Genomic DNA, 22,296 nt, shown 5'->3' with positions numbered 1-22,296 from the left:
ATATTACTCAAAGCTAAGGCATTGAACTCATTAGAAAGACTTGGCGTGTGAAGCTCAAAATTTCAATCAGAAGTACCCTAAATCAGGGTTCTATGCAGCTTGTGCATTTCCAGGTGTACTGAGGTACCCAAGTTCGGTACAAACCAAGTACGACGGGAATGCTCCAAATAGAGGTTATCTGTATTCAAAGTGGACAGCGGCCATTCAGCTTGGAGTACATTATATACTTTCAAGAGGGAATTGTATAATAATACTAGCAACCAAATATCAGTCTGCAGCCGCTCGGCAAAGACTGTATAGGTCATTGATGTATTTGAAGATCTGGAGTTCGGAAATCACGAGACTCTCTTTGGGCCTTTAAGATGGCACATTTGCCCAATCTTGCAAGTTCCGTTGTGTAACCAGTCATGAACTTCAAATGCACAATCTCCGCAGGAGTCAGATGATAAATCGGAATGTTGCCCAGTAACGCGGGAATGTGATCGAACAAATCGACATCCTGCGAACTCTGAGAATGCAATGGCTCGCTGAGAATACTGCGAAACAGACATTGAGTTGCTGCTATGATGTAGAAAAAAACGACCCTTCCAATAGAAAGTAGCGATGAGCGGCTATGGTAAGACTAAAAGGAATTTTCAAAGAGGTCGAGGACTCACCAGTGAGACTCGCCTTTCAATGAGAGCAGTTTGATCCGAAGAAGTGAAATTATCGAGCGACTTGCAGTGGCTCTTATTTTGACGCTAGAGAGAATCCCCTCTGAATCGGCCTCAACTCCGAGGCCTGGAAAGCTGTGTCGGTCGCTTGCCTGATGAATCATAAACACGCAGTGATAATACGAAAGTCTGAGAATCACACTTTGAGTGTTCAAGTTCTTTGAAACAGACATGTCGGGATTGTGGTACAGCGTTGGACGAACATCGACGTCGAGGGATAGCCGCCACTGTTCCAATGTAGCGTCGAGATGCCGAATACCCTCAAGGACCTCAGATGCCGACTTGAAGGAAGCTTTGTTAGAGTAAAGAGTTTGATATATTTCCGACTTGATTATGGATAGCCGGATATCCCAAGGGAATAAAGGAGGTGTGGTATCGTCGGGTTTAAGACCATCTCGGTGCGTATTAATGTTCTGCAGTCGACCGTACTCGAAAGGCAAAGATAGATCGCAATCAGAGTCATTGATAGATGAAGGTTGGCCAGTTCTGAGGCAGATGTCCTTGTCGAAGGAGTAGCATAGCCAGAACAGGTCTCGCAGATGACACTCAAGTGTACCTTTGTTGTATAGCGGCAGATGCATGAGAGAATTCGCTTCCGCCGAGGTGGTGTGGGCTCCAAAATGATACAAGAGTCGCGTGGCAATTGAGATGGAAATCCCAGCTGCTTGAATATCATTCGAAAGGTACTGAAGTTGCGCCTTGTACGGTGTAAGTTGCCTTCTATGGACTCCCTAGACCCACTGTATAGGCATTCACAGCCTTGGGTTGAAACTCAACTCACCAGCATGATCAGTGATTGAAGACCGTCGACCGTCATCTCTTGAGTTATCCGGGGCACTAGCCGCTGAGCCCCTGACACATATGACCCAAAATCCAAGACTTCGTGGTTGTTCATGTCCATCCCGACAAGACTTACTAGTGAGATTAGTGTGTACACACAAGCTTTAGCACTTGCATAGCCAAACACATCACTCGAACCATAAGCCAGGTCTAAGGTTCCCTTGAACAGAGTTTTGCTGATGACCGGGAAGACAAGGCTCTGAAACGAAGATGTATACCGCATCAGATCTCTCTCAGCGCTATCTCGGTGGGGCAGGTCAATGGACCTGGCTGAAGGTGAGATACCATCAGTTGTCTCGTCGCGTAGCCGGCCCAAGTTTGTCCATGAAATTCCAAATGAACTCAGCTCTGCGCGGTTGACTTGTTCCCCGGTTCGTTCTTCGATCCAGTCAAGACCCTTGTCAGAAAACAAGGCGATGCCATTAGATAATGGCACATTGTTCTGAGATCTTGTGATTCTGGGGAACATTCTAGCCGGTGGTGGGTTTCGTGACAAAGTTGGAGGTCTATATGTACCTGTGTAGAGTTGCATTAGCATCCTCTATGGTCGAGACACTCACCTACTTCGATATACACTCGGCCATACCCACTTACTTGATTCCGATTGAGTGACATTGCTGACAGAAGTCACGTTGATATGATTCCTGACGGGTTGAATTAGTGTGGTGTTCATCTACACACTCTGCGATGTGACTAGTGACAGAAAGTGAAACGAATAAGACAAATATGTATAGGTAGGTAGTAGACTTATGGATCTGATCCAGGGCTGGGTAGACGTCGCAGGAAGATAATCATTTAGACGGGGTGGAATGCAGATCGATTGCGAACCTTGACTTGATTCTTCCTGCTATTCGGTTATATGTGCAAGCGAGATTGTGGTGTTTACACCAGTTGCACTGTGGAAGTTCTGCATCGCACTTAATCTACATGAGAGCAGCCAAGTAAGCAGTCATTCAGTGTTGTTCCGCGGTCCACTTAGAGCCGGGTATGCTGTGGGTATGAGGTTTGTTTGCAGTTTGAACAAACAATTACCTTCCTCTGATAACAAACATCGCAAGCCCTGCGCCTCCCGGTGGCGCGAGTGGCTTTTTGCCGGTCGACCAAGAAGCCCTCGGGCATCACTCCATGAAGCTCAAGTCAATCGTAATAATTCTGTCCTTATTCCTGGCACGGTGGATGAGGGTAGAGTACCGGAGTCCCGCGCAGCTCTCGCCTTCGGTCGGATGAAGGCTGTTCCGGTCCGTCGGCGTGCTTAGCCAGAGTTGCCAGAGCTCGGGTTACAGCTCAGTGCGCTCCAACCTCTAGTGTCCACGGCTTAAAAAATACGCTCATTCCTTGGCGGCTTTGAACCCTACTCAGGCTGCCAACCTAAGTAGGGTCCAAACAATTTCACCTAATTCATACGCACTTTTCAGACTTACCACCCACTATACCTTTAGACTAGCCTTTTCCTTCAAATTTTGATCACATGATTATCTGTGTAGATGAACACCACACTAATTCAACCCGTCAGGAATCATATCAACTTGACTTCTGTCAGTTTCTCTGTCTGAATGACCAAACGCAATCGATGGCGTCTCGTCACACGAAGGCCGCATCTTAACCATTATAACTGTAGGAAGTAGGCTGGCAGGGTCAAAATGAGGGGAAAGAAGGATGGTGAGATTGGTATGTGGGGGAGAGAGGCTATCTAGGCTGGCTACTCAAGGACAAATCACATGCCCGCCGAACAATAACTATCTCATGTGCCAGAGCATTTAGATCGGGCACTTATTCGACCTGATCGTGTGAACAAACACATCCGATTTGAGCGTCCGTCTCGAGAGGAACTGCAAGACCTCTTCTTGAGCACGTTTCACGACGTCTTCAGACCACGATACTCCCTACAGGACAGGAGAATGTGCCAACTGAAAGGCTGAACGAGCTTGCAGGGCTCTTTTCGGAGCGACTACCTGAGGGACGATTGAGCCTTGCGGAAGCACTGGGTTTTTTTGGCGGTTTGAACGGCAGCCGGACGGAGCGTGTGATAATGTCAGTAGCTGGGTTAAGAAAATGGAATTTAATTGATTAAGTTGATGAGCAGCGTCTGTGTGTAATCAATCATATTACGCCAAAAGCAACGTAAAACAAATATGGCTCAGCGTCCAAGGACCCCTATCCATCCGTTCTCCACAAGGCTGTCGGCCACAGAACAACGGACCGCACGATTGTTCAAATTTGTGGTACTTTGGCCACCAACTTATCGACACTCTCCTTCTCGACTCCCAAGAGTGGAGCATCCGACCTAATCCTCCCATGAAGGGGCCACGACACATCGAGCCTCCCCTTTGTCGTACATCTGCGCGACTACTAACTCCAGTGCCCAGCCGCCCAATCCAGCCTCAAACTTTTGTCGCCCGCTCTGAGCAATATCTTGAAGAGACGTGTGCTAAACCGACCATACTTGACCCTGAAGTTAATCTCTCTCTGTAGTAGGGCCGAGGCCCGTGATGTGCACCCTACTACTTACAAGGGTACACTAATAATAGGACTATATAACCGCGGGTCCTGTGGGCTTGCGAAGGGATTATAGTACTATAAAGTAGCAGAAGCCTACCTAGTACACAGAGACGCAATACTCTATATGTTTCCGTGGAACAGTTAGTACAGAAATCCAAGACAATAACCCAAGGGGCCTCGACCTATCGCCGGAACGTAATATCATATGTGGTGTGCACTGCGTAGTCGCTTGACTTCCGTGAAGCTTTCTGAGTAGTATACCTCTGTCTTCGTGCCCGTCCTATTAGGTCCTAATGCGTATAGCCCTACTAATGTTGTGTGGACTGATTGGCGATGCAAATTTCTCTGGGTTGCTTAGTAGCTCTGGAATCATCAAGACGCTATCTAGTGACGAGACGCGGTAGCTCCCTTATCTCTCAAAAATGTGCTGAAGTTTGAGACCTACACTTTTTGAATGTCCTTGACTATGAGTCTGGGTCTCTTTAAGCTACTGAAACTTGTCAGATCGGCTGTTTATGCTTCTTTCTAGCTGTTGCTGAAGTCTTAATGCCAGAGTGGTGAGCCATTTAGCGAAATGAGGCGAATCTATCCCCTAAGCCTTGCATTTTCCGGTCTTCCTCGCCGAATGGTTAGCGCTTGGACTTGTGGAAAACAAGCGAGTAATTGGTGAATGCTAGACTTTGCCGTACGAGCTTACTTGCCAGCTTGAGTATAGTTTATTGCCCTATTGCTAAGACACAGCTTGCTATATCAAAGAATTGATGAATGATTCTTATTACGCAACCGGTCAATTCTTATACAGGATTCTCTCCAAACCGGGGTATAAATACAGGTACATGTTCCCCGCTTACTAACCGGATCGGGCTACCCTACCGACCTATTTTATGGATGGTACCTGAGGCGTCCCTTAGGCCTCTGCATGTTAGCTATTGACATTTTAAGCCTACACTAAGGATTCCCGAAGAATGCCTTGACGACAAGAGCCAAAAGCGCAGTGCAACCACCTGGGCTGCTTATGGCATGTTATGCATTCAACAAATCCAGTGATCCGCTTTGATATCATATCTTTAGGTTATATTTGTTATCATTGTTCTCCGGGCAGCATCAGGCAAATCTGTAGTGATGGCTCTATTTCTATCGACTGTAGTGTTCGCTTTTACACTACCTTCTTTCACACCAGTCATCTAAATTGGCTAACGTCTGGTGAACCACACGCAGAGCAAATAGCTATATGGCTAGTTCATTGATCGTGTCCACCAAGATGTTCTTGGGCATCAACACGACACGGAATACAATGGCTTATACTTGACCTCAGTACCGAACTCCAGACCTAATTGGCACGTGCGCGTCGACGAATTCTACAGTCTCGATTTCATCAACCGCTTACGCCAATGTTGACAAAACTCACCTCTTGGTGTCGTTCGCCATAATTCGGGTCTGCAAGCCGGGATGTACTCGGCATCAGTCGAAGATTGAGCCGTCTGCTACGTGCGAAGCACCTTTCACGCGCGAGCAGTGCCGTAGACAATCGATCTGAAACCTTCTACCACATTTCTGCCTTTCAGAATAATTGATAGACCGGCGAGGCGAAGCCTCCATTACCCAGGCAATGAGGAAGTCTATCACGTTCATTTTGGCGTGAGTAGTGCTAAGACTCGGCTCTTGTTTCTTGTTATCGATGCTATGCTTGCCCCTATACGGTATCGAACACCTCGGCGACCATAAAGTCGCCAGCTTTAGTATAGGTCAAGACCGGACCGAAATGGACTGCCAGCTTCTAATTGAAAAGCCTGTCTTGTTTTGAGTCTTTGAAGCTTGAAGCATTCATGCTCCTTTGTTGACCAAGCTGTTCTGAGTGAAGTTAGTTGATAGCACAAGCCGAGGTAGGTATAAGTCCACTGGGGGTGCTTCGGCGGCGATGAAAAATTGCTGAGGGATAGAACAGATGGTGGATATCCATCTCATCCTCTCACGACGCCGGTTGCAACCCCACTGTCCATTCTTGATGCAACTGCCACTCGTTTCTCCACTGCTGGGGCGATATGGTTGTTTGATAAACCCACGGATGAGAGCACAATTTGTCTTTTAGACTGTGAGGATGATCTTTTCGCAGGACTCAAGTCCTCACTGATTACGACTTTGAATGAATTCCCTCACTCGGCCGGTCAAGTTCAATGGGGGCTCGTGTGACTAGGCGGATCCCACATGGAGCGCTCTCACCGGCGTATGGTGATCTACGGTATGGACACCGATCCCGGCGCGTCGAATGGAGGATCGTACGGCCCCCATTGATCTCGCTGGGTGCCCTTTCTTACTCCGCCAAAGAACGCGCATCCGGCGCTGGCGTCTTCAGGGGTGATCAATTTGACTACTCGCCCCTTGTTTCGGTGACGTCGTTGCCGCTACACAATCTGCGAGATTACGATGGGCTGCCCGCATTGCAGACCCAGATCAATCTCTTCAGTGACGGTGGATGTGGCATCGGTATCTTGACGGCACATGTGCTGGCCGATGCACAATCTCTGACAGTCTTTGCCCATCAATGGGCGGTCATCGCCCGGAAGACCTTCAATCCCGATAATCAGGACTCGCCTCTCCCTGGAATTCCAATTTTTGATCCTGTACGACTGGATGCCCATGCAGCTTTTGACATTGATGCCGTCACGCCTAATCCAGTTATCGTGACAGAGGCGCGTCAGCTACCTCTTTATCGCTACACTTGGTTGGGAATTGAAGACCCGGCCCATCACCCATTCCCACTCCCAGCAGCAGACAACTCCATTCCGAATGGAGTTGAACTCCAACATGAAATCTCTCCGTGCCATTTTGCTTCTGAGGATACTTCCGATACACCCGTCAACTATGCGCTGTTACATTACTCAGCTTGCACGGTTTCCGGTTTGAAGCGGAGAGCCGTCGCAGAGGATGACCCTGACATCTCCTGACTGGACGCCGTACTTGCACACCTCTGGGCCTCGGTCAACTGAGCTAGATGTTTCAGTCACTCTTCAGATAATTTTTACCTTAGTTTCGCCGTGAATGCGCGAGCCCGACTACCCTTGCCAGACCTCCTGCTCGGGTCTCCCCTTTTCGTGTCGTACATCGGCATGTCAGGCGCGTCAACTTGTCTAGGTAACGAATCAGCATCTCGAATTCGGCAGACACTGAAATTGATCACTCCGCAAAATGTGGGCGCAATGCCATATGCTGCGGCGCACGAAGCTTCACCTAACAAGGTTTGGCTGGCTTTCCTCAACCCACATCGCACCCTGGTGACATCGTGGCTTCGACAGCCACTCTACCAGGTTGATTTCGTTGATTCGGGCCAAAGGTCGAGGTACGTTCATGCCATTATGCCTGCATACGATGGAATGGTCCAGGTTGAAGAGGCAGGAGTGGACGAAGGTGGAATCGACATAAGCCTGTACCTGCACGACAAGGCAAAGGAGCGACTGCTGCTGGAAAGAAAACTTCAGGTCGCCGTGGATGAGTGAGTTACATCACGGGCCTAGCAAAAACAAGACGAGAAGTTTTATCCAGTTTGTAACTCATTCATTGTGCGCATGTTGATCGTTTGGCTTCAGTCGTTTGACATATTCGAAGCTGAGAAACCTTTTGTATAGCTGCGAGAGCCCACTTTCTCAAACATTGACCGTCTGATATTCACTGACGTAGCGTTCCCTTTTCCTACCTAAGCTCTATATCATCGACAGTCCTTAACAGTCATCACTTAAAAGTCGAGTCTTCTGAGTCTAGATCATCGTAGTCTGCAAGAATCGCTGAAGAAGTAGCTGCTACGACCCCTGGTGAAAGGTCATAGTGCAGTTCGGATAGCTTCGATGGATTTCTTGTTGAGCGACCAGCCACTGGCCATTCGGATGAGACCAACTGCATTTCTTTTCCATCGTCACATAGGCCACAGCGAAGCAAATAGCCGGGGGTCGGTGACTTTCTCTATGGCGTCAAGAAAACCTGAGCGATGCAGTATCCTTTGATGACAAAGCGCTCAAGAGTATGAAAAGCATGCCAATCACGCGTCCGGTGCTGTTACTGAGATTCGAGCGAACAGTACCTAATGAGGCTCGTGGTTCAAACAGGGGCGTGTCACAATATGACGCAGGAAGAAATGTGGGCAGTGAGCCCGGAGCAGCATCAGACACGTGGTCCTTGTTTGACCGAGTGGCTACGTAGAATAGCATGCAACACAAGAGTCTCTTTTTGATCCTGCATAAAGCTTGGACAGGAAAGTTCTGATACTGTAGCTCCAGTTCAACGGGATAAGCCACCTACCCGACCGAACTCCGGGCGCGATGACCACGAGCTTCGGGCTTTGTCTCTCCCGCCCCCGGTCTTGTGTCACGGATGTGTGTGGATTGCTCAGCTTGCCGCAACGGTCGGGTGCTCATAGTAGCTGAGGTTGTAATTGATAGAATTCATTTCAACATCTACTACCACATACGACCATAGGGTGTGGAGAACAGGGCTTCCCGTCCGCTCAGCCGTACTTAAGCCACACGCCGGTCAGTTAGTAGTATGGTGGGTGACCACATGCGAATCCTGACTGTTGTATGTTTTTGGGAATCTTTTTGCCTTGCCCTTGGTACTATTTCGAAGGGACTATGGCCCAAATAAAGATGCCTACTGTTTAAACTCCCAAGTTTCATCAAGCCATGTACCTCCTCGGCATTGTTCGATACTCAGTGTCATCGTAGGGCCGGATTCCTCTGGCGAGCCTGTTCGAATTGACGTGTTCCAGTAATGCTCTTAGCGCAGAGTTGTCGGGGTCATTCGCCGCTGTATTTTGCGAACTGTGCCCAGCATCCACTGGCTGTCTGAGCACCAACTGTGAATTTGGGTTTGTGGGTGCGCAACTGCTGCGATGGATGCAAAACTCAACGAGACGTGGCAACTTGAGCATTTGCAAGAACACCTCTGGCCATGTTCCAGACTTCAATCTGACCAGGCACAGACTGCAATCTGATAGTTCCCGTGCGGAATCCGTATCAATCAGCTGCAGAAGAATGCCAGATGAGATAGAAATCCCAAGTAAATAGAGGGAGCGCAGGCGAAGAGAAAGAGACGAGGCGAGAATGTCAACATCTAAAACGTCCAAGGATTGTATCGAAAGCGATTCAAGATTCGATGCAGCTTCAGCCATTCTGAAAAAGGATGATGTAAATGTATCTTCTGGAAAACCAGCAGGCTCCGCCGGCGTGCTTCGCGCGTACCATATCTCCTCATCGTTGCATAGCGCAAGATAACGGAGACGTCGGAAGATGTCTCCAAGCGGGATCTGCGAAGGACTGGGACGCTCTGGGAAGAAACGTGCAGAGTCTTGCGTGACAGATAACCTGATTACAAGTTCCTTGAGATTCGGAAGCGGCACGTAATGTAACACCGACGCAATCGTATCCATATAAAGTGTTTCTTGAGCTTGGAGAAGCGACGAGGGAGGCCGCGGCAAGCAAGGCCCATCAAACTCAAGAGCAGCAAGGTTGGGGAACTTGACGAGAAGATCTGATAATGTTGCCGACAGGTCTTCGACATATGAGCCATCGTCTTCTGAATATCCAAAATCAATTTGGCGCACGTGGAAAGCATATGGACTCTGGGATATTCTCGAGATCCTTGTCAGCGGCGGTATTGGCAAAGTGCGAGATTTAGACTTTGCATTGATGTGCATGAACAGCCACCGCGAAGCGCTCCTGCAGAAAGCTTTGTTGACAAGCCGAAGAGCGGCTAGGTCTCGCCGAACCTCATCTCTCATGACACAAAAATGTCTGGAGGTGTACGCTGGAAACATGGACTGTGTGTTGTGAATGTTCCAGACATGATGCGCAACCTGTAGGAGACGTCTACTTAGCTCCCAGTCGCGCGACTTCAATTTGCCCGAGTGGGCAAGTATGGAAAACTGACATAGTCATATATCTCTGTAGGGATCTCCATCCTTCCACCGGGATGGACCAAATCTCGAGCTGCCAACGGATATGGGTAAGAGTAAGGCTTACTGTTGCGGGGCGGGAGGGACCCTACCGGATGGATGCCTGATTTCTAGTTGTTTTGGGGGCGATGGTGAGGGGTCGAGGTGTAACCCTATTTTCTTGTTCCTTCTCCCGTTCTCTTATCGGAGAGGATCTAATCTCGGAATACGTCAATATAGAATTCGATTTTTGACAATTTTGAGTCAATGAGAAGATGCCTTGTCTAGAGGGTGAGAGAGTTTGCCCTCTCTAGATGTTTGCTAGCCCAGCAGCCAGATGTCCTAAGGGTTTTTCTCCCAGTCGTGGGTTTCCCTCTTCCTTTCTTCTGTGGTCCCAAAGGGCGCATGCAGGAAGACATGAGGGACCAAACCGTTCAAAAATACCGTTGCAGGACAAACCATCATAACTGATGGTTTGGCTTAGACCTTTTGGCCTAATAAATAGACCAGTGAGCAACGGCACGGTGGGATTTCACTCCCATGAGCGTTACGACTGAGATCAACATGTGAAGCCCATCCGACACGATTGTTATAACCGATAACGAGGAATTGCCAAAGCCTCGAGCCAGGTAGTTGACGACCTCGGAGGGCCCCTCGCCGTCCACAACCGGACATGGCTGCTCCGACAGACTCTATTCCAATCTGTAGCTAATGATCTGTATTTCTATGGTACTTTTTGCTATATCCAGTCGAAGCCAACTCTTCCGTCATGTACAAGAGTAGACGCTTGAGATATCCAGTTTTTCGCATCTCCATTATCCCGTCCAGCTGCTGACGAATCCACCCTGCCCAACACTTCGGGCTCCGCACCCAATGCAGCATTCCACAGCTCATCACTGTCTGGCATGCAAAAGGACAAATCGGCCAGGGTCAATAGAGCGTTTCTGTCACCGTTGGCACCTTCTCCGGTTAAGTGAAAGGAAGTGGACAATCGGCACAACTTATAGAGTGCTAGTCCAAACCTCTTGATCTCTTCGACGCTCACATATACAAGCGCAAGTGGTGCATCGGCTTCGTGTTGCAGAAGCATGTTAGGATAGTAGAAAATACCGCACTGTCGACAGCTTCGAACGAGGGCAGTCAAGAGCTCGTATTTGTCGTCTCGCAATCGGCATCGCATGCTCAAATCCATACTAACATTTTCTCTTGCAATAAAGAGGGCAAGGATGATATTCAAGAGCACGCTCTGGAATGTTGTTATAGGCCACGGGGTACTTCTGCGTTGTCGTGGACTCGAGTTGGAGATGCACCATTGGTCCTAGGGCATAAATGTAATATCAGCATCAAAGTCTAATTGTATTTACCGTGATAACATTTCTTCTCACCATTTGAGCGTAAAATGCAGAACAAAGTCTACCATGCAGCTTTATTGACGCGTCTCGCGCTTCCCGGGTCCCTTTCACCCATAGGCCAATTGCGACAACAGATTGAACAAGTACACAAGGCTCCTTGGCGAAGTCAAATGTACCTCGATGGAGAAAAGGCCATTCTGGATGGAAAGAATCAAAATAAATATCGATATAGTCATGAGCAATCCACCGGGGAGCGTCGGAAACGGAATCATCAATCATGGGAACAGGTGGCGAGGGCCGGAGATCAACGCAAATTTGTTGTTCACCTGCGGTTTCACCTCCAGAAGGTACACAGATGATGTTTCGATGTTGACAGGCATTGCATGGTAGCACGCCTTCGCAGCGGACTTTCCGTGCATGACATGCACTGCATGCCCTCAATTTTCGAGACGGCGGCGCATGTCTCTGCGGGTGGTAAGTCCGGATATGGCGCCGCAATAGATCACTGATCATTATGTGAGTGTGATTTTTACCATGTGACTGAGGCAGCACTCACTTCCTAGTCAGGACACTCTCACAGTAAGGACAGGCAAGATTGATTTCCCCATTATGGTGGTTACGGTGTCGATTAAGGTGCTCTTTACGCCGATATTTTGCGTTGCAGTCTGGATAGTCGCATTGGAACCACAAGGGGGCGATATCGGCAGGTGGCGACATTGTGCGAACCGTTTTGCTAATCTTTGGACTTCACAAATTTTTCATCAAACCACATTAATGAATCCAGGAGTTCGCAGAGGGGAGAGTTCGAAGGTAATACAAGGGAAAAAAGAACCTCGGGGAGAGATCGTAATGACGGAAGCTCCAGGTGGGGCCCGAGTGAGGAAGCTCACCAATGCAATTCCACCGGGGCATCCCACTTGATGAATTAGTAGACCTGACTGAATACAACCTGGGGACAAGTCGGAACATCCCACTTGCCGCTTTATCCATGAGTATATCTGCCGCGTCCCTATAAAGAGGAAAGTTCTGAAATGGAGCTCCTCATCTCAATACCTCATCTTTTGGCGGTTCAGTGAATATCAATTCGAGTGCACCACGATGGCTGACCTCTATCATCCTGGAACCTTGCGCAACGAATCAGACCTGGCCGGCTCCTTGGATGCAGCTCACGAAGACCACTTCAGTTCACATCTCGAGCCAGTAATCTCCAAACGGGCTAGCATACATGCACCTCCTGAATTCGAAGTTTACTGGGACTCTGAAGACCCCGAGAATCCTCGCCTATGGCCACTTTGGTACAAAGGCCTCACTGTCGCTGCAATGAGTCTTGGCGCGACAGTTGTCAGTCTCTCCAGCACGCTATACACATCAGGGATTCCAGGGTTACAAGAGGATTTCCACGTTTCGAAGATTGTGGCCCTCCTTGGTGTCACGACTTATCTTTTTGGAATGGGAATGGGCAGCATCATTTTTGCTCCACTCAGCGAGCTTGTGGGACGGCGGCCAGTCTATATTGCCTCAATGATAATATTTCTGCTGCTATTGCTACCGAGTGCTTTAGCTCAAAACATTGAATCCATCCTTGTGAGCAGATTCTTCGGAGGATTCTTTGGAAGTGCATTGATGTCGAACTCGCCCGCATCGGTTAACGACATCGTCTCCGATAAGCACCGGGCTTTAGCATTCGGCTTCTGGTCTATTGGGCCCACCAACGGCCCTGTATATGGGCCTATCATTGGAGGCTTTGTTTTCCAATATCTTGGCTGGAGGTGGACAAACTGGATTGTTCTCATCATTGGGGGTATCGTATTGATCCTGATAGCTTCTGTCAAGGAAACATACGCCCCTGTGATCTTGAAAAGACGGGCTGCGAGAAAACGAAAAGAGACACAGAACACAAATTGGTGGACACGCTATGATGACGGTGTCGGTTTTGCATCTTCACTGAAGATCAATCTTAAAAGACCTTTTGTGATGCTCCTAAAAGAGCCGATATGGTAAGCTACTCCCCTGCCATTCTAGAAGGCCAAGACTAATATTCTCGCAGTATGTTTTGGGATGGCTACGTTGCAATTGTTTATGGCGTCCTTTACCTATGCTTCGTCGCATATCCAATCGCTTTCCAGCAAGAACGCGGATGGTCGCCAGGCATTGGTGGACTTTCGTTCGTCGGTATAGGTGTTGGTGTCTTAATTGCCATTGCATGCGAACCTCTGTTTCGTCGGGTGATTAATCTTCACCGCAAGGACCCAGAAACCGGTATGGTACAAGCAGAGGCTATGGTCAGCATCGTCTTTTTTGGTGCTACGCTTTTAGCCATTGGCCAGTTGTGGTTCGCATGGACGTGTACTCCAAACGTTCACTGGATCGTCCCCATCCTATCCGGTGTTCCCTTCGGAGTGGGTAACGCATGTGTCTTCATCTATGCCTCAAATTACATTGCTCGGTCTTATGGCATTTACGCCGCTTCTGCACTTGCAGGAAATATGTTCACTCGCAGTGTCATGGGGGCATTCCTTCCGCTTGCAGGCCCATCAATGTATAAGGCTCTGGGCTTGAATTGGGCAAGTACAATTCTAGGACTTCTGGAGGCATCATGTATTTCGATACCTGTTGTCTTCTACTTTTACGGACATAGAATTCGGAAGGCGAGTCCCTTTATCAAAGAGGTCGGAAAATTGCAGGCAGCTTGAGGAAACTCCTTCGGCTAAGATATCTATGTTTTTTTACCTTTGTGCAAAGCGAAAATTAATACTTATAATAAGTCAGTCGTTTCATAACAACATCCAATCTTCATATATCGCTTAAACACCTAGACTCGTGGTAATCTTGTAAGATAAGCTGTCTTCCTGACTAAAGACCGGAGTACAGTTGGTATATAGTCTGAAGCAGATTTCCTTTTTCTTTTTGTATTCAGAATAGAATACATACAGTGGAAGAAAGGTTATGAAATTGGCATATAGCAGATATGAAAATCACATGTACAGCAAATTTTCTAGTTCAACGCCGCAAAATGCATACTTCGCGAACATTTTTCGGCATCCCACATAGTGATCTTGGACTGTCCCAATGTCCCGTCGCGCTAACCCAAAAAGGCTACTTTCTCCGCCAAGCCTTTTGCGTGCGTGGCAATTCATCTATCCCTGAGTTGCTTAGGTAGAAACAACCTTGGAAATCAGCGTGGTTGATAATCACTGGCCTGGTAAACATCCGGGAGATATTATATAATTGTTCTGAATTTTGTGGCGAGATGAAACTTCATGTCCACGCCCACGTGGGATGAGCCGAAGTTACATAACCAGTAGAATGAAACAGAATTTCTAATGTTTTCAGAAAGGCGATATATTTATACCTCAGTTTCTCCCGAACAGAGTGTCTTGACGGTCCATTCCATTGATCAGATTTACTGTATCAAAAATCTCCCTGCCTGACTCTCACTCTTACCGCAGCCATGGCAGCAACATCCAAACCTACCCTTACAATCACACACGTCACCACTGCAACTGCCATTCTCAACATTGATGGAGTTTGCTTCCTGACAGATCCCTTCTTTGGAGCTATCGAAGGGACAGAATTCGATTCGACCGCAGTCTGGGAACAAGTGGACCTGAAACAGTTCGGGTTTGAAAGCATTCCGCCACCACCGCACCTTATCAACAAGCAAGGTCCAGCGCTTCAGCTCAACGAACTGCCGCCTATCGATGCTGTGCTTCTCAGTCATGAGGACCACCTTGACAATTTGGACCCAGAAGGCCGCAAGCTGCTAGATGGTCGGAAGGTGTTTACCACCGTCGACGGTGCCACCAACCTGCGTCCACGCCCGGGCGTCGTTGGCCTTCGACCCTGGGAAACTGTGACTTCTTGCATTGGAGGAAAAATGTACCGAATTACTGGTACTCCTTGCAAACACTTCCCAATTGGAGAAGTTACGGGCTTCGTCCTGGAGACTGATTCGTTCGGCCTTGATTCATCCGGCAAGCCTAATGCAATCTATTTCTCCGGGGATACCGTGTACATTGACGAGCTGCGAGAGATTGGAAAGAGATGGCATATTACTGCAGCCATTTTCAACTTGGGAAATGCCACATTTGATTTCCCGACTGGCCCCATTCAGATTACAATGGACGGCAAACAAGCCGTTCAGCTGGCCCGTGATATTGGCGCCGATGTCATAGTCCCAATTCATTTTGAATCGTGGGAACACTTCAAGGAGGGCCGGGCGGAGTTGGAGGAGGTTTTCACACAGGAGGGATTTTCGGACAAAGTGTGCTGGACAGCTCCTGGCATTCCCAAGGTTGTTTTTTGACTGTGAATCTCTGGATATCGCGACCCTACGGCCTCCTCTTTGTGCTTTATGTTTTATCATGCTCTGCATTCCACAGTTGGTTCAGATTAACTTCGTGAATACAAAAGCCAGGATTCTACACTCATTTGTCTAATTTGTATTTTGTTCAAAGGAACACGGCGGGAAATGAAAGAATAGTCCACTCTATAGAATAGGATTTGAAAGAGTGCTTAGAAGTTTGGGTCTCTTGGAGACTTCTTGATCGAGTCATGGCCGGATCTCCTAGGTAATAGACAGTGCTGGAAGTCTCGCAGGCCACCGCTGCCATTGAACATCGACTCCGCCCGAAAATAGCCTGGCACACTCAAATAGTACGGTTTGCGGCTAGAGGATAGACGGAATTAGTGCCACAGGTGATAGAGTAGCCCCAGCCTCCCCGAGTTCAGTTCTTTGTGTAAGAATTGGCCACGGTGTACGAAAGCAAAACCATGGAAAAAGCGCTTCAGTCCTTATCAGCAGCAAAGGTTCAATGACCACCAAGAGTTAACAAGGAAGAATAATCATGTATTAGACAGGGTTTCCACGTTGAAAACCACGGTTTTGGTGCCGAATGGAACCTTTCACCTTTTATGAAAAACCCACCAACAGATGTATTAAAGCCGTATGGATAGAGGAAAACTCTCACCCAGGAGACAAAATCTCCCTTCATTCTTCATTTTCGATCTTGAAATGCCATATCAGCAAGGGCCTGAGTCAACACTTGAAATGCCGAGCCACGGCCCGTTTCAATTTTACCCTTCGTTTGAGATTTTGAAACGCGAAATGGTCCAGCGCAAACGGCCCCCGATCTTGGACATTCTCTGCAGTGAAGACCAGTGTCGGAGCTGATTGAAGCCTCTCGCTTCCTATGGAAGTTTCCCCAACGGATGTATCAAAGTCATATAGATAGGGTAAATTATCCATTGCAGATAGAATCTTCGCCCATGCAGCAGACTCGATCTTCACATGATTTTGGTGGATATAGTGCATCGACTCACTACATTGCTCAATCATATTGACGAGATTTCAAGATGAAATTTTCACTTTGTACAGGGACAAAAACCGTAGGTGAACCTCTGAACCGAGTTCAAGACTATCAATGCTCAGATAGTTGGTGCTACTGAGTGAGAGGGAAGTCATTTTCGTTGAAAGCTCCACGATCCTCAACAAGTAAGCCGCACGGTATTGCTGGTTTGTCTGCGCATAGACGTGAAATCCGAGACACTGAAGGCAGCTAACAGTCTGCTCAATCGGTATCCGCAATGGGCTGGTATTCTCGGCAAACAAGGGGGCAAAATCGTTCGTCATTGGTGACTGAATCTCGAGTTCTGTCAAGCTGGGCAGAGACACGTAGCATAACGACATATGTATCGAGTCGATGGATGCTTTTATCTTATCATGGGGCAAGGGCGCCAATGGCGGACCACGGAATTCGAGGTCTTTGGGATTATGAAATCGACGCAAGCATGAATACAGCAAGGCGGCAAGGTCTTCCATGCATAAGCTAATTTCTCGTATTGAACATGGGAAGAAACCATATCGAATGTCGACTTGACGCACATATTGGGCATATGGGCTTTTTGGCAGGTTCACTAGCCTTTCTAAAGATGGCAACTGGGTGGTGTCGTACGATGAATGGGCTATGGCTATAATGTGTCGACAGAGACGGTTTGAGGCACTGTGACAGGAGCTTTTGTTGACCAACCGGAGTTGAGCCAAATTTTTCCGGTTCTTGTCGTTCGTTACCCATAATGCACGAGCAATCAATGTCCTTGAAGAATATTATAAAGTGCCGATCTCGACGTAAAATGTGATCTGCCAAACGATTGTTTAGTAGTGGCGCAGAGCTGAACTGGTACAAATCGTACAAGGTCAATTATCTCTTGCGGAAGATACATATTCATCAATGGATAAACATCATGGGCCGGGAATTATCCTGGTGAAAAGTCGATTCTGGATTCCAGTGTTCCGGTGAGCTCCTGCGGTTTTCTCACTCCTAAATTTGGAAGAGAAAAGGGAGCCCAGCTAACGACAGAAAGAATAAGCAATTGCCTTCACTTCACCGGCGTTTCGGTAAAACACAAACATGATCTCTGTTCCGATATAGAAATTTGAAATCGATAGTCAATCAAAACCAAAGCAGCAAAGCATCATCCATAGACGTTCCACGGTTAGTTGCGTCCGTCAATCGAATCTTGGCGGGCAATATAACCATTCTGGGACAGGGTGGAGGTCGGGAAGCGCCACTGAAACCTATCAGGTGGGTTTCTGAAGGTTGTTCAACGTCGAACAGCCCAGAGAACCGGCAATTGAAACCATGGACACTGGTCGGTATCCCGCCCGTCCTCCGATCGAAGTGGCGCAGTCATGTATACCCCGGCCTCTCCCTCTTTGCAGTCGATATGCCATATGTAGCTGATAAATCATTGACAAATATCCTTCCAAGGCTGAATCTATAAATGAATGCACACCATCTTCTGAATGAATGCATTAATCTCAAGATCCTACAGTTACGACTAAGTCAAGTAACTTCAATATTTACAATATGCGGTGAGTCTCTTCATAATATTTGTAATACAGACGGGGCCCTAACACTCAATTAGAGACGAATCCAGTCCCTTCTCAACAACCGTGGCAGAGACGTATTACGAACTCGGTTCGTATCGCCGATCAGTGACCACTGCGTCGGCGGAAGCCCAATTGTGGTTCAATCGCGGACTGATATGGGCTCATTCTTTCAACCATGGCGAAGCGGTCCGGTGCTTTGAACGGGCTGCCGAAAGTGACGAAAATTGCGCCATGGCGCTATGGGGAATTGCATACGCGACTGGGCCCAACTACAACAAGGCATGGAGATATTTTGACCCAGAAGATCGTCAGGCTTCTATCAAGAAGGTCAACGATATCCTAGCCCGAGCGTCCAAGCTAGCTAGACAGGCTACACCAGTCGAACAAGCGTTGATCGGGGCAATCGGCACTCGTTTCCCACCAATTGATGACATCCCCGAGGATCTGGGCCCTTTCGATCGCGCATATGCGGACGCGATGCGCTCCGTGTATCATAAATTCAGCGATGATGTGGACGTGGCTGCGCTATTCGCGGAAGCACTGATGTGTATCACTCCGCGCGGGCTATGGGACCTGAACACCGGTAAACCGACCGGGGATCACACAATCGAGGCTCGCGAAGTGATTGAGCTACGACTGAAGCAAGATCCTGGTCGCAGTCATCCAGCAATCTGCCACTTGCACATACACATGATGGAGATGTCGCCATTTCCAGAATTGGCTCTACCGGCTGCGAATCGACTACGTGGCATGGTTCCGCACGCTTCGCATATGTTACACATGCCGACGCATATTGATGCCGCTGTTGGCGACTATGGCCGTGCTATCGATTCCAACAATGAAGCGATACTTGCCGACGACATCTACTTTGCTCGAGAGACGGGTACAACTATGTATGCGGCTTACAGGGTGCATTATGTTTGTGCAAAATTGTATTCCGCTATGATGTCCGGCCGATTCACAGACGCAATGTCCGCTGCTGAAAAGCTTGAACAGATCATTGATGCGGATCTGCTATCCGTCAAAAGCCCCCCAATGGCAGACTTCGTCGAGAGCTTCCTAGGAAGTAAGGCGCACGTGCTAGTGCGCTTTGGTCGCTGGGAAGAGATTCTTGACCTCAAGCTTCCCACCGATCGCGATACATATTGTGTAACTACAGCCACCATCCATTACACCCGCGGGCTTGCGTTCAGTGCACTTGGAAGGATTGTAGAAGCCGAAGCCGCTCAAAAGGAGTTCGAGACGGCGCGCAAGGCTGTTCCTAGCTCGCGACTTAACAGCATTCCATGCACGGAGGAAGATGTTCTCGCAGTTGGCTCTGCTATGCTTGCCGGTGAATTGGAATATCGCAAGGGAAATGTCGAGACGGCCTTCCATTTCCTTCGGGAGGCCATTGTACGTGAGGATGCACTCGCGTATACCGACCCGCCTGCCTGGATGCAGCCAGTCCGCCATGCACTTGGTGGCCTGCTCCTTGAACAAGGGCGCGTCGTGGAAGCAGAAACGTTGTTCAAGCAGGATCTTGGCTTCGCTCTGGACTATCCTCGGCGTAAGGCAAAGCTCAATAATGTTTGGGGGTTGCATGGCTTACACGAATGCTTCACTCGCCTCGGAAAGAACCAAGAAGCCGCTTTCATTCAACCAGCACTGGATGCTGCTTTGGCATGCGCCGACGTTCCAGTGAAAGTTTCATGCTTCTGTAGAACGTCTGCTGTAACAAAAGCTGGATGTTGTTCTTGATTAACGTTGTTAGTTAGCTCGAAGGATCAGGCAACCGTGGTGGCAGCAGAAAATAGTTGTTTCTCTCACACCCTATTCCTTTCTCTCTTCTCTCTTCTTCTCTCTCTCAGTGAGGGCTTCTCTTGAAATGCATCACTATATTTCCTCATCAGTGACGTTAACAATACGCGACACAATCATATGGAATCTGATTTTGATCGCCTGGTGGTAAAGCACTATTTTTGAAGACACTCATTCCTACTACTTGTTGCCTCCCTACTCTGCTTCGCAGAGAATAAATCTCGGTGTTAATGAGGACAAATCTCCACGGCCCTAGGTCGAACCCACTCATGTTCTGCGTATAACATTAGCGTTGAGATATAAATCGACACACGTAGCCTGCCAGTGACTGCTCGTATTTTCCTTGCAGCAGCAATAGGACCACCATGGAGTACTTTTATGGACTTTGCTACAGGCGACTTTCCAGTCTGTGGCATATATGCTCCACGTACTTCTAACCTTGATGAAAACCCTCGCATTTGCTTCAATAGCACACCCGTAGTACGGCCGGTGCTGTCTTTTAATAAATCACCACGCCTGAAAAATTTCTGTATGAGGGAACAATAAGGGCCTTTGGAGTGTAACTGACACATACCGAAATAGAAGCCTGCACACTTACAGTCAAAGATTGTGGTGTAGCACTTGCAACTTTGACCTACCTGTAGCTCTGGAATTGAACCAGGTGTAAGTTGGGTGAAGAGAAGATGGTTGCAACCCCTATGGCACCCTCCAGTAGGTGTTTTCATTCCCAGAGGGAGAGGGGATATCTACATCAACCGTCGAGAGAATGCATCAAAAAGCCAATCAATGTAGTTGTGGGGTGCGTGGTATCACTCGTGTGCTTTTCAGGTATTCTTTGGCGTCACGAATTGGAGTCGATGGGTTGCGGTGCGTACAAATATCTAGGACATAGTTATAACTACTTCGGTACATTAATAAAGACTTCTTATCGATAGATCATATACCAAAGGATCTGCCCGATCAGAAGCTATAATCAAGATATCTATATTCATGAAAATTTCACTAATACCATTAGAGAGCCACGTGCGTACCCAGGTGTCCTGCTAATAAAATCCACCGTGCGGTTGCGCGCTGGTTTCAAAATTAGGCCAAAAGGTCTGAGCCAAACCACCCTAACAGATAGTTTGTCCTGCAACGGTATCTATAGACGGTTGGTCCCGCATGTCTTCCCGCATGCGCCCTCTGGGGACCACACCTACATATCTAACCGACTTACACTCGTCATCTCAATCCATAAATTTCAGTTGAATCTCGGGTAATTGATCCCATAGGAACAACCCTATTAACAACCTCAAATAGTCTCCAATGTACAAAAGAGGAAGGCCGAGGAGGGCGGAAGAGGTCGGGGGCTTTACCTGGTTGATCACGATTCTTATAAAAAGCTGTATTCATTTGAGTTCTTTGCTTTTGACAACATTTAGGTACTAACCTAGAAATGAGCCTGTCACTAGGTAACAGATGCTAAGTGGTAGTGCTCATTCGTTCTAGAATCATTTAAACCCCATTTCCAAGGGAACAGACGCCTGCTTAAAGCATCATCAAGAGTGTGAGACTTCCAGACTTTTCGAATAATCACAGTTACACCGATAGATCTCCAAATGATTCAAGTCAAAGTACATACGACCATAGGGTGTGGAAAATAGGGCTTCCCGTCTGCTCGGCCGTACTTAAGCCCATTATAGTACGCAGTCAATCCTTGATGCGCCCTGAGCCCTAAAATGGAGTCGGATTTGACCTTAGGATGAGTGTGGGTGATATGGGTGAGAACTTTGGAGACTGGCGTGATAGAGGTGAGAACGGGGTGAGAGCCTGTGAGAAATGGCGAGGATTCTCACCCGGATCACCCAGGTTACCCACTTTCCCTTTTCCCTTGACTCTAGGCCATAAATATGAGCCCAGAGCGTATATACGATTTGCTATTATTTTTCCCCCTTAACACAACCATTCGAAGAAGATGCCCTGAAAGACGTCTAAAAGAAACTTGATGAAAGGATTACATGTGCTGCGTCACGTGGCTTCCCCAGTGAATATCAGAATTAATAGGAACTGTTACGATCGAGGACGTTCAAGTCCGTTCGGAGGTGTCACAAGTCAAGAGAAAGATCCTGGATCAAGCTGTGGCATTCAACGAAGGTATTAAGACTGAAGAGAAAAAGAGGAAGAAAAGGAAGACAAACCAGGGAGAGAGGATTTAAGTACAGAAACACCCTCAAAGCAAGCGAACAGACACCTGAGGCGGATACCGGTGAATAGCAATGTCTGAGGCTATTCCTATGTCTT

At 48.0% G+C, this 22,296-nt stretch overlaps 7 protein-coding genes and 1 non-coding gene across 8 annotated transcripts; 5 read left to right on the top strand and 3 right to left on the bottom strand.

Annotated features, from left to right (window-relative positions):
- Nucleotides 1-301: 301 nt before the first annotated feature.
- Nucleotides 302-2,022, bottom strand: POX_a00570 (uncharacterized protein; the record flags this gene model as incomplete). The annotated part of the gene is made up of 4 exons (XM_050109509.1): nucleotides 302-584; nucleotides 657-1,444; nucleotides 1,495-1,628; nucleotides 1,692-2,022. 4 exons carry the CDS (start codon nucleotides 2,020-2,022, stop codon nucleotides 302-304), a joined length of 1,536 nt encoding a protein of 511 aa, XP_049973277.1.
- A 4,204-nt stretch (nucleotides 2,023-6,226) lies between these two features.
- POX_a00569 (uncharacterized protein) lies at nucleotides 6,227-6,997 on the top strand (the record flags this gene model as incomplete). The annotated part of the gene is made up of 1 exon (XM_050109508.1): nucleotides 6,227-6,997. One exon carries the CDS (start codon nucleotides 6,227-6,229, stop codon nucleotides 6,995-6,997), a length of 771 nt encoding a protein of 256 aa, XP_049973276.1.
- A 252-nt stretch (nucleotides 6,998-7,249) lies between these two features.
- On the top strand, nucleotides 7,250-7,546 carry POX_a00568 (uncharacterized protein; the record flags this gene model as incomplete). Its single annotated transcript, XM_050109507.1, has 1 exon — nucleotides 7,250-7,546. The coding sequence occupies one exon, from the start codon at nucleotides 7,250-7,252 to the stop codon at nucleotides 7,544-7,546; it is 297 nt and encodes a 98-aa protein (XP_049973275.1).
- Nucleotides 7,547-8,507: 961 nt separating this feature from the next.
- On the bottom strand, nucleotides 8,508-8,622 carry POX_rRNA003. The gene has a single exon (XR_007588094.1). It is a non-coding gene; the product is annotated as a 5S ribosomal RNA (ribosomal RNA).
- Nucleotides 8,623-8,715: 93 nt separating this feature from the next.
- On the bottom strand, nucleotides 8,716-12,041 carry POX_a00566 (uncharacterized protein; the record flags this gene model as incomplete). The annotated part of the gene is made up of 4 exons (XM_050109506.1): nucleotides 8,716-9,894; nucleotides 10,748-11,290; nucleotides 11,358-11,829; nucleotides 11,881-12,041. The coding sequence occupies 4 exons, from the start codon at nucleotides 12,039-12,041 to the stop codon at nucleotides 8,716-8,718; spliced, it is 2,355 nt and encodes a 784-aa protein (XP_049973274.1).
- A 381-nt stretch (nucleotides 12,042-12,422) lies between these two features.
- POX_a00565 (uncharacterized protein) lies at nucleotides 12,423-14,017 on the top strand (the record flags this gene model as incomplete). Its single annotated transcript, XM_050109505.1, has 2 exons — nucleotides 12,423-13,321; nucleotides 13,372-14,017. The coding sequence occupies 2 exons, from the start codon at nucleotides 12,423-12,425 to the stop codon at nucleotides 14,015-14,017; spliced, it is 1,545 nt and encodes a 514-aa protein (XP_049973273.1).
- Nucleotides 14,018-14,775: 758 nt separating this feature from the next.
- On the top strand, nucleotides 14,776-15,630 carry POX_a00564 (uncharacterized protein; the record flags this gene model as incomplete). The annotated part of the gene is made up of 1 exon (XM_050109504.1): nucleotides 14,776-15,630. The coding sequence occupies one exon, from the start codon at nucleotides 14,776-14,778 to the stop codon at nucleotides 15,628-15,630; it is 855 nt and encodes a 284-aa protein (XP_049973272.1).
- A 2,563-nt stretch (nucleotides 15,631-18,193) lies between these two features.
- On the top strand, nucleotides 18,194-20,012 carry POX_a00563 (uncharacterized protein; the record flags this gene model as incomplete). The annotated part of the gene is made up of 3 exons (XM_050109503.1): nucleotides 18,194-18,198; nucleotides 18,252-19,896; nucleotides 19,974-20,012. 3 exons carry the CDS (start codon nucleotides 18,194-18,196, stop codon nucleotides 20,010-20,012), a joined length of 1,689 nt encoding a protein of 562 aa, XP_049973271.1.
- Nucleotides 20,013-22,296: the final 2,284 nt, after the last annotated feature.

This window comes from Penicillium oxalicum, chromosome I (genome assembly GCF_001723175.1).
Source record: "Penicillium oxalicum strain HP7-1 chromosome I, whole genome shotgun sequence".
NCBI lineage: Eukaryota > Fungi > Ascomycota > Eurotiomycetes > Eurotiales > Aspergillaceae > Penicillium > Penicillium oxalicum.
The sequence above is the reverse complement of the archived record's forward strand: the minus strand, read 5'-3'. Positions and strand labels throughout refer to the sequence as shown.